The sequence below is a fragment of the Lemur catta genome, chromosome 1 (assembly GCF_020740605.2).
Source record: "Lemur catta isolate mLemCat1 chromosome 1, mLemCat1.pri, whole genome shotgun sequence".
In the NCBI taxonomy this organism is placed as follows: Eukaryota; Metazoa; Chordata; class Mammalia; order Primates; family Lemuridae; genus Lemur; species Lemur catta.
Window position 1 is genome coordinate 126,910,730 of NC_059128.1, and position 13,671 is coordinate 126,924,400.

The window sequence follows — 13,671 nt, forward strand, 5'->3', positions numbered from 1 at the left end:
AGCCATACTACATTTATTTGCCATGTCTCCTTGGGCTCCTCTTGGCTGTGACAGTTTCTCAAATGCTCCTTGTTTTTGATGACCTTGAGAGTTTTGAAGAGTATCAGTTGGGTATTTTGTAGACTGCTCCCTGTAAGAATTTGTCTGATGTCTTCCTCATGCTTATTTCAGGGTTATGGGTTTTGGGAAGGGAGGCCACAGAGGTGAAGTGCCATTGTCATCACAAAATGTCAAAGGTACGTACTATCAACATGACTTATCTCTACGGGTGACCAATCACCTTGATCGCCTGAGGCTTGGTGACCTGAGTCCTGGGTGCCCCACTGTGAAGTATGTCCTCTCTCCCCTTTCCTAGACTTCGGAAGGAAGTCACTATGCCCCTCCCGCATTTAAGAAGAGGTATGGGGCGTATGTGCCATGTCCTTGACAGAGTGTTTTGTTTTTAACAGCTTTATTGAAGTATAATTTACATGCCACAAAATTCCCCTATTTTAAGTGAACAGTTCGATGAGTTTCAGTAAATTTATACAGTGTGCCTGAGGGAACTGGTCTTTAAGCTGACATCCAAAGGATGAGAATGATTTAACTAGGCAAAGGAAGAAAAAGATGGCTCCAGGCATGAACCCCTGCAGAGAGTGTGGCACATTCAAGGAACTTAAGGTTAATTCTGAATCATCGTGCAAAGGTAAGATATGTCAGCATAGTTCATTCATTGTGCTTCATATTTAATATTTAATATTTTCTTCAAAGCATTTAAAAGTCAACAGCATTTTAATGCCTAACTGCGTAAACTCTGGTTATGTGAAACATTTATCTAGAACAACTCAAGTCCTTGATGTAAGTTTATCCAAAGTTTTACTATAACAATAAATAAATATTAGGATGGTAAAATGCAGAATGGTCTCTGAGGGGGAATAAAATTGTCATAAAATTTCCTCCTTTTTCAGGTCTTGTTTCAAATGAGAATGTAAAATACGTGTACCGTATGTGTTCTGATGAAGCCCTTGATTGACTTCCCGTTGGAACAAACACGCCACAGCAAAGTGAGAATGAAAAGGTCATTCCGAGGTAGAAGAAGGGAATGGAACTATATTCAGAATTATGTCCTCATACGAACGTAGAATCTGAAAAAATCTAATTAGCAAAAATGCTGCAAGGCTACTTCCATGTGTGAGGTAGCCAAGAGGCTCTCTCAGGACTTCCGTGGGACACTGGAAATCCGTGGCGTATGTCAATATGAGCCCCGTGTTAGTCAGGATAGGTAAGGCCATGCTGTAGTAACAAGGAAACCCCTTATTCTCAGTGGCTTCGTGCAGCAGGCCACTGTTGATGTAGGTTCAAGTGGCCTTCCTTGGTGGCTCAGGGATCTAGGCTCCATTCATCTTGCGGTGGTGTCATCTTCATCATGTAGCCTCACCAATTTGTCACTGAAGAGGAAGAGTGTGAATGATGACTTAGGGGATTTTATGGCCAGGGCTGGGAGTGGTATATGCAGTTCTTCTGCCCACACTCCTTTGGTCAGAACCCAGTTACAATGGCTTCATCTAAGTGCAAGGGAGGCTGGGAAATGTAGTCTTCTTGTATATGCAGGAAGAAGAAAATAAAATGGGGTTTGGTGAACGTATAGTATTGTCTTTGCCACAAGCTCTTAATTTTTTCCTAATTATAAAAGAGGACATGCTTGTTGTAATGGGTGAAACATAGTTGTAAAAAGGAGAAATGAATCCTCACCCTCTCACTTCTACTGCCACACTGCTCTCTTTGTTGGTGAAACTGCATTCCACAGGTATGGAGGGCTCAGGAGAAATGAAATGATCGGTCTGGTAAGTAAGGGCCCCTATCAGAGGCTTTGCCAAGAGATATGACCTGCCAAACCGGTTTGTAAACCAGCTCTAGCCACTTCGGGGTGATTATGATGTGTCTGGATGAACACAAATCTGGACGCTCAAATAATTCTCTTGATGTTTGGTTTTCTTTTAACTCAAGAAGGTCTTTCACTTTTCTTCCCTTTTTATCTTCTTTGCAGCTGGTTCTTAGATATCCTCCAGCCCGGCTTATTTATCTTGTGAGCTTCAGAAGGCTCTCTCTTCCCCCGACCCCTCCCGTGGCTCCTTTCCCATTCGATTACATCTTTCCTTGGTAATGGGGTTTTGACTGGCCTTTTGTATAATGCTAAGCCACCATGAGACGAGAATATTCTCCCTTTATTTTTTTCATCAGGTGCTTTTTTTTTTTTTTTTTTGTCCTGAGCTGTTTTTGCAAGTGGGCATGTTTCTGATTTTGCTCCTGGTTGGCAAAAGGGCTGGGTATTTAGGAAGAAGATTGGATGCCATAGTCTGTCAATTGGTCTTTAAAAGATATAAGCAAAAGCTGATCACGTGCTGAAACTCAGCGCCAATGCGGAGCTGCCTCCCAAGAGACCAATCAATTTCAATTAAAAAGATTAAAACTCCTGAGCACAGAGAGGCTCGGTCACATGTTTCTGGATATCTCGTTCCTCCAGCAGCCTGAAAGCAGGCACTGTGCTCCAGGGCACTGGACTGAGTCCTGTAGGCCAATGTCAAGATCACAAACAATAAGGACATAACACAAACAATAAGCCCCGTAGTAGGGGCTCAGTGTTTCCTACCGGCAGTTTGGGTGGAACTTCGTGCTTACGCAGGGCTGACCTGCAGGATAATGGCAGGGCTGGTGTCCTGCCATCCAGTCTAGAGGTCCTTCTCACATAGCCCCAGGGACCTCCCTGGCCATTTCTCCCCAGACAATTGAGAAACCAGTGGCCGAAGCTGTAGGCTTAGTTTTGTCATAAAGTTAGTGGGAATGGCTGTTTATAAACTTTGAAAGCATCTGGGCCCTATTCTAAATTAACAACAAAAATAAGTCGGGTGCAGATTGTGCTATATATAAAAATGATGTTTGTCTTGATACGAATTTATTTTACACATGTGGAAAAATGGAACTTGCTATTTATTTCAAAAAGGAGAGGAACTATTGCTATACGGAGCTCGAGGGTTGCTAAGGAAGGAGGCTGTGGGTTTCCAGAAGGAATCCTGGCCCCCATGTGGGACCAGTGTTGAGAGTGGAAGGGAATATGAGCCCCCTTCTCCCTGAGACAGAAGCCTGTGGGGGTGGCCACGCACAAGAGAGCCCTGGCCGCCCAGCCGGGCTGCAGAAGGGGGTGGACACAGCACCTTGTGTCCTGGGAATTGGTTTGGTCATGCCGTGTCATGGGAACACAGGCTGATTTTGATAAAGACCTACAGGAAGAAATGTCTGCCAGTAGAGGTCACATCAGACACACTGTGTGGGTTGTCATTGGCACACCCAGTGTCCCAGACAGCTTAGGCTGTTGTAACAAAATACCAGACTGGGTGGCTTCCATAACAGACACTGATTTCTTACAGTTCTGGAGGCTGGAAAATTTGGGGGGGAGGCAGGGCCCTGGACAATTCAGCCCTTAACAGTCCCTAACCCTACTGGCTTTATCTTCATCAGCAGTAAAATAAGGGCTGAGCCTGGGAACCCCAGATTCCTCCTGAGCTTACACATGTTAAGTCTCAGCCTAGAACTGTGCTCGACCTTCCAAATGCAGCTGAACGTGGCACTGTAGGGCCTGCCACGTAATCTTTCCAGGTTAAAATTTATTTATAAAGCACACGTAATAAAAATAACTTCTATTTATCTCCCTGGGTGTTCTGAGCCTTAACGTCATGGTTGCCGTGATGATGTATTACAAAACCAAATGAATTAGTCCTTAGGACAGCGGAGCCAGAGGTCAACCTATAGCAACAAAAAACAAGCTTTCAAACCAACAAGATTGCGATGCCTTCGTAACAACATTGCTTCGTTGATGCAATGCAAGGAGAACGACGTTAGAATCTATTGATTCTCTTTGAGATCTAATAATACGCTTTATTCAGATCTTATTCACATACCACTTCCTCCAATGGTCTTTCGAAGAAACAGAAATTGACCAGTTACAAACAATTGGTTCCACTGTCCTTTGAAATCACAGAAGCAGACGTGCTTTAGCATACAAAAGACACCAAGCTTTCTTTGGGAAACAAGACCTATTTGGAAAAAAAAAAAAAAATCTCACTTCTAAACAAAATTGAAAGCACACCCAATTTCAGATTTATTTGATTATAAAGTCTTTCTTGGGGCTAATCAGTTTTAGAACCGGTTCTATTGGCACCAGTGACCCCATAAAAAAATCCAGGCGGGGAGAAGAAGTAACACAACAACTTAGAGAAACAAGGTTGTTTGCTGTTTTTTAAAAAAGCATCGAATCAATATTTATGCCACTGAGTCAGATTATTTATACATATACTGTAGGTTTTGCATCCCCAGAATTTGTTAGCATTCAGAGTATGACAAATAGTACCTGACTTATTTGTGAAAAATCATCTTGAGAAAGATTTTTTTGTTTCCAGTGGGAATATATGTAGATGACACCTGGTGGGGCTTATGGAAACCGTTTTTCAGGTGTATGGCCAGAAATCTGAGCATTTAGATTCGAGATGGATGGTTGCGAATTTCGCCTTTGGGGCAGTATTATAATTCTCACTAAGTTATTCGTGTCTGATGCTCATTTTCTTCATCTCTGGCATAGGTCCTGAACTCAGGGTTTTCTGTAAATATTAAATGGGATAATGCATGCAGAGATACCTGCACTCACCCTCCCAGGGTTAAGAATCCAATAAATGTCAGCTTTTATGTCATCATTATTACAGAGAATCTTTGCATGTTTATATTTCATCTGCAGAAAAGAATTAAATTTGTTGGAGAGGGGGAAGAAAAGAGTAAGTTTCAGGCCTCCCTGGAATGTGCTCCGATCAGTTCTAAGAAGGGAGGTTGCCTCTGCTCCCCCGCGCCGCCCCAGCGTGGAGCTGGCAGGAAGGAGGCAGGTTAGTGAGGAAGGTTAGTGGGGAAGGATGAAGAAACACGCAGAGGTTTAGCTTTTTCTGCCTCCTCCGTGTAGCTTCAGTATTTGGCTTGCAATTCTTATCGTATGAATTCATGTCTTAGGAATTCCAAGATCAGCAGACCCACCTGAATTGAATGACCAGTGCCCAATTCTTTCCAAATTCAATATTATTATAATTATATTCTTCTTTTATCCACATCACTGTGTCGTATTAATATTAGAGCACAGAAAACTGACGTTGGACCAATGAATGAACATTAAAAGAAGGAATCCATTAGGATTATAATCGGGTCGTGGATTGAGTGTTTGTGTCCCTCCCCCAAATTCACATGTTGAAATCCTAACCCCAAGGTGTGGTATTAGGAGGTGGGGCCTTTGGGAGGTGATTAGGTCATGAGGGTGGGGCCCTGGGGATGGGATTCGTGCCCTTATAAAAGAGACGGGAAAGAGCTTGCTTTCTCTCTCTGTTCTCCACTGTGTGAGGACACAGCGAGAAGACAGTTGTCTGTGAACCAGGAACAGGGGCCTGGCAGGACTGTGCCGGCACCCTGATCTCAGAATTCCAGCCTCCAGAGTTGTGAGGAACAAATGTTTCTTGTTTAGCCACCAGTCTATGGTAATTGGTTAGAGCAATGTGCACTGACAAAGACAATGATCATTCCGAAACAGGATCACTCTTCTTTTTCTCCTTCTGACTCAGGCCTGCAGGTACCACCAAAGCAGGTTGCTATTTGAGTTCTGTAAACAAACATCTGATCTGGAACAGAGACAGATCTAGATTTCCCACTTAGGTGAGAAGTGTTTCCCTCCATAGGTGAAGACTCTATGTCTTGTCTAATGTCCGTGGGAAAGACGCACAGCAAAGGGAGAGGTGTCTGCTGACACACAGCATCAGGGATGCTCGAGAGAATCTGCCTCACATAGTGCCGCCCTCATCTTGCCTTGTCCAAAGATGACATTTGTGTTACCACTTAGAGAGTGACTATCCTTAGGGATTAGGTAGTGGTGGTGGCTTGACATATTTTATTTCTGAATCTCACCTCTTCCAGCCCACTATGCTATTTTTTTTTTTTTTTTGAGACAGAGTCTCACTCTGTTGCCCGGGCTAGAGTGAGTGCCGTGGCGTCAGCCTAGCTCACAGCAACCTCAAACTCCTGGGCTTAAGCGATCCTACTGCCTCAGCCTCCCAAGTAGCTGGGACTACAGCCATGCGCCACCATGCCCGGCTAATTTTTTTCTGTATATATTTTTAGCTGTCCAGATAATTTCTTTCTATTTTTAGTAGAGACGGGATCTCACTCTTGCTCAGGCTGGTCTTGAACTCCTGACCTCAAGCGATCCTCCTGCCTCAGCCTCCCAGAGTGCTAGGATTACAGGCATGAGCCACCGCGCCGGGCCCACTTTCAAGATTCTTGACTGTTTTTGAAGCGTTTGTGCCACACTTTTATTTGTGCTGCACTCATTGCATCGTCCCTGAAAGCCTTCTGAATCATCCGAATAGTTTCCGTAGAGGAGTGTTCAAGCTTAATGCAAAATTCGATGCAGATTCGCTGCTCTACTCGATCAGTCATTTTGAATGTGATGGCCACACAGGACATGTGTTCACTCCACGGTATCTAGCGCCACCCCCAACACTAGTACGGTGACGTTGTCATTGTTCACGCATGTGCATCCCAGCCCTTGGCTGCCAGGTGACAGGATGTTGCGCAAACCGTTCTCCTTATATTAACAATGGCTGGGTACTTTCTGGGCAGACCTGGTACTGTGAGTGCAGAATAAATAGTTGTCGGTGTGATTCATGTCTCTGGGGACTTGTGTTTTGGGTTTCTTCTGCTAGTGCTGCTTGGCCTCCCGGAGCATGTGTCTGTGCGACTCAGGGGCAATGTGCAGGGCAGGGTGACAGTTGGGGCCAGCTGTGTTGGTTACATGACTCTCCAGGGTAAGCGTGCAGGGGAGGGAAGGGAGGGACCCAGAGGAACATGCAACTGGGCCCAAGAAGGACTTGGGGCAGGGAGTGGACAGGCTGTGTGGCCTGAAGGAGGGAGACCGTTCTGGTGTCAAGTCCCGGTTTTGCCTCTAACTCTCTCCCGGCCCTCTGCAGGCCTGAATCCCGCAGCTACAAAAGTCAGGGCTGAATGTCCAGCTTTTCCCATGCTTGAGCCACCTCCAGGGGTTTACCCGGGTCCTGGCACTTCCAGGTGCTTCTGTAATGCCTCCCAGGTCTCTCCAACCAGAATGTAAGGAACAGCGATGCTATCGCGGGGAAAACTTTGAATCTGCTCCAATTCATTAAGGAAGAGAATTCCCTCATTAACACTATCAGTCTCAAGTTATTCACGGCTCCGAGGCTGGGACTTTGTCTCATCTCCCAAACCTCCTAGCGCTGTGGTTCCCAAGCTCTCGTGCGCACCAGGATCACCTGCAAGGCTTGTTGAAACACACGCAGAGCTTCTGAGTCAGTGGTCTGGGACGGCGCTGAGGAATGTGCATTTCTAACAAGCTTCCAGGTGATGCTGATGCCGCATGTCCGGGGAGTCCCGCTTGGAGGACCACTGCTCTGTGGCATCATCATCCCCTTCCGGCTCCCCCAGCCCTGCCTCCTTCCTCAAATGTCTCCCAATTAAAGTGGGGGCTCTTGGTGATTTCAGAGCCTTTCACTGTCCTGGGGACAGCCAGACTGCCATGTAAGCACCGCCCCCGAAATTCTTTTGGTGGGAGGATGGACAGTGGAGAGGAAGAGAAAATGAAGGGAACAAAGTTTCCAGAGCTAAATAAATGGTAGCGCCAGTATTTTAAACCCTGGGTCATTCTGATCGCTCTGCCACGTTCCCTTGAAAACATTTTAATAAAGAATCTGTTGTCGGGTTAAAGACACTAGCCACTTCCCAGCCTCTTTCTGGCAGGGCGTTGGGGGTTTTTCCAATGAGATCATTCAAGTAATACCCTGAACACAAGGCCTGACATGTCACGTGTAGCCAACGCATTTCCCTAGAAGTCCATCCTACAGCACACAGCCTCGACCTTGACCGCCACACCTGGGCTTGCGTCCTGGCTCTGCTGCTCGTGAGCTCTGTGACTTCGGGCAATTTGTTTGAGCTCTCTGTAACTCAGTCTCCTCACCTGTAAAATGCAGGTGATCACAATAGCACTTCCAGGCTCATCAGGGAGATGAACTAAATTGCTACCTGTAAAATACTCATGACAGTGCCCGGCTCATCAGAAACACTCAACAAATACATGCTGTCATTCCTGGCTCAAGGCTTTTGTGCAAACGGAAGTGTAAAGAACATCGTAAAGGCAAATTCTGTAAACTGGGCCCTCACTGAGGTTATTTTGGAAGCTTCTCTCCACTAATAAGGCTACCTGAGAGGCATAATAGATGTTAGAATGAAGGAATTGGAGTCACTTGGTTCAAGTCTTGGCTAAAAATGACTAGTTATGTGAGTTAGAATGAGTTGCCTCACTTTTTCCATCTGTTAAATGGGGATAGTAACAGTCTCTACTTCAGAGCCTGGTTGTGAGGATTATCCGAGTTACACTGTAAGAGTGAAGCATTACAACAGTGGCTGACAGGCACTGCCTGTCCAACACTATGTGCCAGGATTCAGAGAGAGCTGGTGCTACATGTTGGCTTGCGAGTCACAAAGGACGTCGCCTGTTCGGTCAGGGCAGAGTTGCACAGAAGAATAAGAAGCGTATGAGAGAAGTGACTATCCTGGCCTGAACCAGTGAGGTTCTTGGACTTATTTGTTACGACAACTCACCCCACGTTTTGTGTCAGTCAGTCTTTCTCTCCAAATCCCGAAGGCCCTGACGGTACTGTGTATGGAACCGACGTATCAAAATACACTGACGCCTCGGATGGGTTTCTTCTCGGCTTGCGGCTAATACATTTTTTATAAAGCATAGTCTCCAGTTTCCTTTCAAGTTACAGAGAGGATATCCTTTTCCTGTTAAGCTGCTCAACAATTTTCTTTCCCCCTTCAAAGTAAAGCATTAACCTCCACACTCCTGTAAATGGAGTTACTGGAGTAACAAGGACCCGGAGCAGATAGTTCAAGATATTTCAGGTTTTCGTAACAGCATCCAAGCATCGAGCGTTACATACATAAAGATACATACACCACTGAGCCTTATCTTGTTTTGCTTTTATGTTTTTCTTTTCAGAAAATGATACATGTTCATTTTAGGAAACTTAAAACATACAAAGAATTTTTTAAAGTCACATATAAATTCTACCACTGAGAGATAACCACTGTTAACAACTTCCTTCTGTTCTTTTTTGTCTGTGCATACATATAAATATTTCTTTCCAAAATGTGATCAGGCTAATGGTTAATTAGCACACTATCCATACCTTTTTAAAGCTGTAGGTGGCTGTTCGTATACACTTTTTGGACATGGGGCAACTGTTCTGTGTTTGTAGTTACTCACTCAATTACGCCTAACTTTATAAAGATAAATGTGCTTTTGAAATTTAAAAAAATATGAGCATGCTGAACTGAATGTACTGTATAACAGTAAATATATCATGAACATTTCTCCAAGCCATTAAATGTTCTCCTACATTATTAAAAAATTTAAAAAATAATTTCCCTTTTCATTGCAAAGGCAGCACATGTTCATTACAGAAAAATTAATTTAGGTCAGGAACAGGAAGAAGATTTAAAAGTATCCATAATCTCACCATACAGAGATAACTATTATCAACAGTTTGGTTTATGTCTTCTTAGACTTTTTTCTATGAGTTTGTGTATTCAAAAAAAAAAAGACTTAGTATATATTTTGTGACCTGCTTTTTTCAATTAATTATGTATTAATATTTCTACATATGCCACTTAAAATGGCTGCATAGATTCCATATTAAGGATGTATTATAATTTAAACTGTTGTTGGACATGTAAATTGTTTTCATTTTTAAAAAACTATTTAAGCTATGTTGTGATGAACATCCTGTGGTTTGATCTTTGGGCTAATCTTTGATTATTTCTTTAAGATAAATTCCTTCAAGTGGAATTGCTGAGTCAAAAGTTATGTCATTTTGAACAATTCTGAATGTATTACCCAAGTGTCTTCAGAAACATTGTGCTAACTAACGTGCCCATCAGTAGAGTCCAAGAGTTCCTTTCATTATGAAAAATGCTGGTGCAGAATTTCTTTTATTTTTTTGTTAATTGCATACCTCAAATATTTCATATTACTATTTAAATTTGCATTTCTTAAAATAATTTTAGCTTTTTTGTTTCTTGACCATTTGATTTATGATTTGGATATCTAATAAGTTTTTTAAAAAATTTATTCTGCAAATATTTTTCTCATTTCGTCATTTGCTATTTAATTTCATAAAATTTTTGACATGATTTAAAATTTTTGGTGAACAAAATGAATGAATTTTTACTGGAGAATTTCTTCCTATGGCATCATGTTTGGAAAATCCTGCCTCTTCTCTAGCTTATATAAAAAATATTAATTTAAAAATTTTCTAGTATTTTTATTATTTTATTTATTTTAGTTAAATCCTTGCAACGTCTGGAACTAATGGCCACATATAGAATAATGTAGGGGAGGTTCAACTATGTTATTTTTTATAACAGCTTTATTGACGTAGAATTCACATATCATGAAACTTACTCTTCTAAAATGTACAATTCAGTGGTTTTTTATGCATTCACAGAGTTGCGCAACAATCGCCACTGTCTAATTTTAGAACATTTTTATCATTCCACAAAAAACCCCAGCCCCCATCAGCAGTCATTCCTGATATTGCTCTTCCTCCCAGTGCCTGGCAACCACAAATTGCTTTCTGTCTCTATGGATTTGTCTGTTCTGGACATTTCTAATAAATGGAATCATAGAATACAGGGCCTTTGTGTCTGGCTTTTTTACTTTGCATAATGTTTTCAAGGTTCATCCATGTTAGCATGTATCAGTACTTAATTGCTTTTATTGCTGCATAATATTCCACTGCTGGGATATACCACATTGGTTTGTTCATTCATCAGTGGATGGGCATTTGAGTTGTTTCCAATCTTTGGCTATCATGAATCATGTTGCTATGAACATTTGTGTACAAATCTTTGTGTGGATGTATGTTTTCAATTCTCTTGGGTATATATCTGGGAATGGAATTGCCAGGTTACATGGTAACTCTGTGTTTAACTTCTTAAGGCACTGCCAAACTGTTTTCCAAAGAGCCTGCACCCTTTTACATTCCCACCAGCAGTGTACAAGGAGGGTCCCAATTTCTCCACAGTCTCATCAACACTTGTTATTGTCTATTTATTTTAGCCATCCTGTTGAGTATAGAGTGGTATCTCGTTGTGGTTTTGATTTGCATTTCCCTAATGACCAGCAATGTTGAGCATCTTTTCATGTGCTTATTGGCCTATTGACTATTTGTATATCTTCTCTGGAGAAAAGTCTGTTCAAGTCTTTTGCCCATTTTTAAGTTGGGTTATTCATCTTTTTATTTTTGAGTGGTGTAAGTTCTTTATATATTCTAGATGCAAGTCTTTTATCAGATATATGATCTGCAGGTATGTTCTCCCATTCTGTGAATTCTTTTCCCTTTCTTGGTGCCATTTGAAGCACAAGTTTTTCATTTCTATAATGTCAGATTTTCTTTTGTCACTTGTGCTTTTGGTGACATAATGTAGGAAATCATTGCCTGACCCAAGAACATGAAAGTTTACTCGTATGTTTTCTTTTATGATTTTTCTAGTTTTAGCTCTTTCATTTAGGCCTATGATTTGTTTTGACTTAATTTTTTGTATACGTCTGACTTATTTTTATAAATGTCTAGCCAGTTTCCCACTATTTATTGAATGATTCATCCTTTTTCCACCAATTAAAGTGTCACCTGTGGTATCAACAACTGATTGTGGCCAACATCCATTCTTCCTCTCCTCATAGAAATAGAATCGAAGTATTGGCTAGGCATGTAGCCAACCAGATAGAGACTATATATCCTGGCTGCCATGATGCTAGGTGTGGCCATTTGGCTAAGTTTTAGCCAATTGGGATGTAAGCAGAAGTGATGTTATCCTTAGATAATCCTTAGTTGATGTTTTCCTAAGGAAATTTCCTCCCCTTCAGTAATCTCTTCCCTTTCCCACAGGCTTAAATACAGACCTATGGTGGGCCAGCTTTGATAATTTGGATGTGGATAATGTGGCAGTACAGCAAGGCGGATGGAACTGGGTTTCTGGAAGACCCCATGGAGCAGAGCTGCCCACCACCCACCCACCCACCTCTGTGACTGAAGCCTGGGTGTCAGCTTTGACACCTCCTCCCTCCTCCAGCCCCAGCTAATTAGTCACCAGGTCCTGCTGGTTCCTTCTCAGGCTCCGGTTTGTGGGTTTGGGGCCTTTTCCAATAGCTTCTTCGTGGGACTCCCGGCTTCCATCCTGCCCCTCCCAGTGGGTGCTCCCTATGTCCACCAGACAGCTGGATACAGAACGGGAACCTGAGCAAGGCCTTTTACTTCAAATGCTTCAGTGGCTGCCCCGTGGTCCTAAGCTCTCAGGATGGCACAGGCCTGGGAGCTGGGCTCACACCCTCTGTCCCTCCCATCCCAGCCCTGGTCACCATAAATCACCATGTCTGGCCCTTGGTGTCCAGGAAATGGTGGAGCTGAACTTGGGTGCCACCAGGAAACGAGCCAGCTATGTCCCCCGATCACTCGGCAGGGCCAGGTCTATAGAGGGAGTCACACTTGAAGCAGGTGTGCCAGCATCCCCTTCCAGAAGAGCCTCCTGTGGTGAAACGGGGTCCCCACGCCATTGAATTAGGGAGGCCTTTGGGCTGTTCCCAGGCTACCTACAAAACACGATCCCTGCCAACGTGTGGGGGCAAGGGCATGCCAGTATGCTTGAGCCAAAGGCCAAAAATTGGCACACTAGAAATTTGGACTGTAGAGCCACCAGGCCCAGGGTCCAGGACTGCTGTGCTGGCAGTTTAACACCTTTCCCGAGCTCCGATTTCATCAAAGCACAGAATGTCAGAGATCGAAGTTACTGTGCAGGCCACTCAGTCCCACCCCTCAGGTCGGGAGGCTGGGGAAGGAGTGAGGGTACGTGTTGAGCCAGACAGTATGATGTGGGTATCTTACAAGCAATTTCATGGACAGAAGGGGCCCAGTGAAGCTGGGGGACATGGTGGCAAGCGGGGAGGGCTGGAGCCAGGCTTCCAGCTCCCCTGCGGTGTCCCTTCCCCAGTCCTGCCCCACCCACGCCCACCTCCCCTCGCTGCTGCCCAAATGAGGGTCCCAGAGACAGACCCTGGCCTGAACTGAAGACGGGATGCAGCCAGATTCCAGCGGGGCTGCCGTATGCCCCCAGCCCAGCGCTGGGCAGGCCCGGCGGGGAGCAGCGCCCCCCTGTGTTCAAAGAGGGGCAGAAAGCGATTATGTTTCGGCAGCCACTTTGCATCAGAGAAGATTGATCAGTCCCTCTGATGTGTTGTTTCCATAGAAGCGGGGCTTAACCTTTTAAGTGAAGATTATAAAGCTACCTAATTCATTTAAAATTAGGCTTCAAGCATCTCGGTACTTAATGCTCAAGTGTCTCTGTGGGACCCGCTGTAGCCATTGATCGAACCGCCGGACAGCGCCTGTGACTTTCCATTTGAAGGCTCGTCTGGCAGCAAATCTCCTTGGTTTCGTTATTTTTAAAAATTATCTTCATAAGGAGATATGACTTCTGTGGAAGATCACCAGAGTATTAATAAATACCTTTTAATTAATG

General features: G+C 43.7%; 1 protein-coding gene across 2 annotated transcripts in view; it reads right to left on the reverse strand.

The window, feature by feature from the left end:
- Window positions 1-3,926: 3,926 nt before the first annotated feature.
- The window catches only part of BEND7 (BEN domain containing 7), an 83,981-nt gene continuing 74,236 nt past the window's right edge, over window positions 3,927-13,671 (reverse strand). The window contains exon 9 of one of the 2 annotated variants that reach the window (XM_045533641.1): window positions 3,927-4,070. In XM_045533641.1, coding sequence (XP_045389597.1) covers window positions 3,928-4,070 — 143 coding nt within the window. In that variant the 3' untranslated portion in view covers window position 3,927. Of the gene's footprint in view, window positions 4,071-13,418; window positions 13,627-13,671 lie in introns of those variants that run through there. The other variant, XM_045533666.1, reaches the window with a different exon arrangement.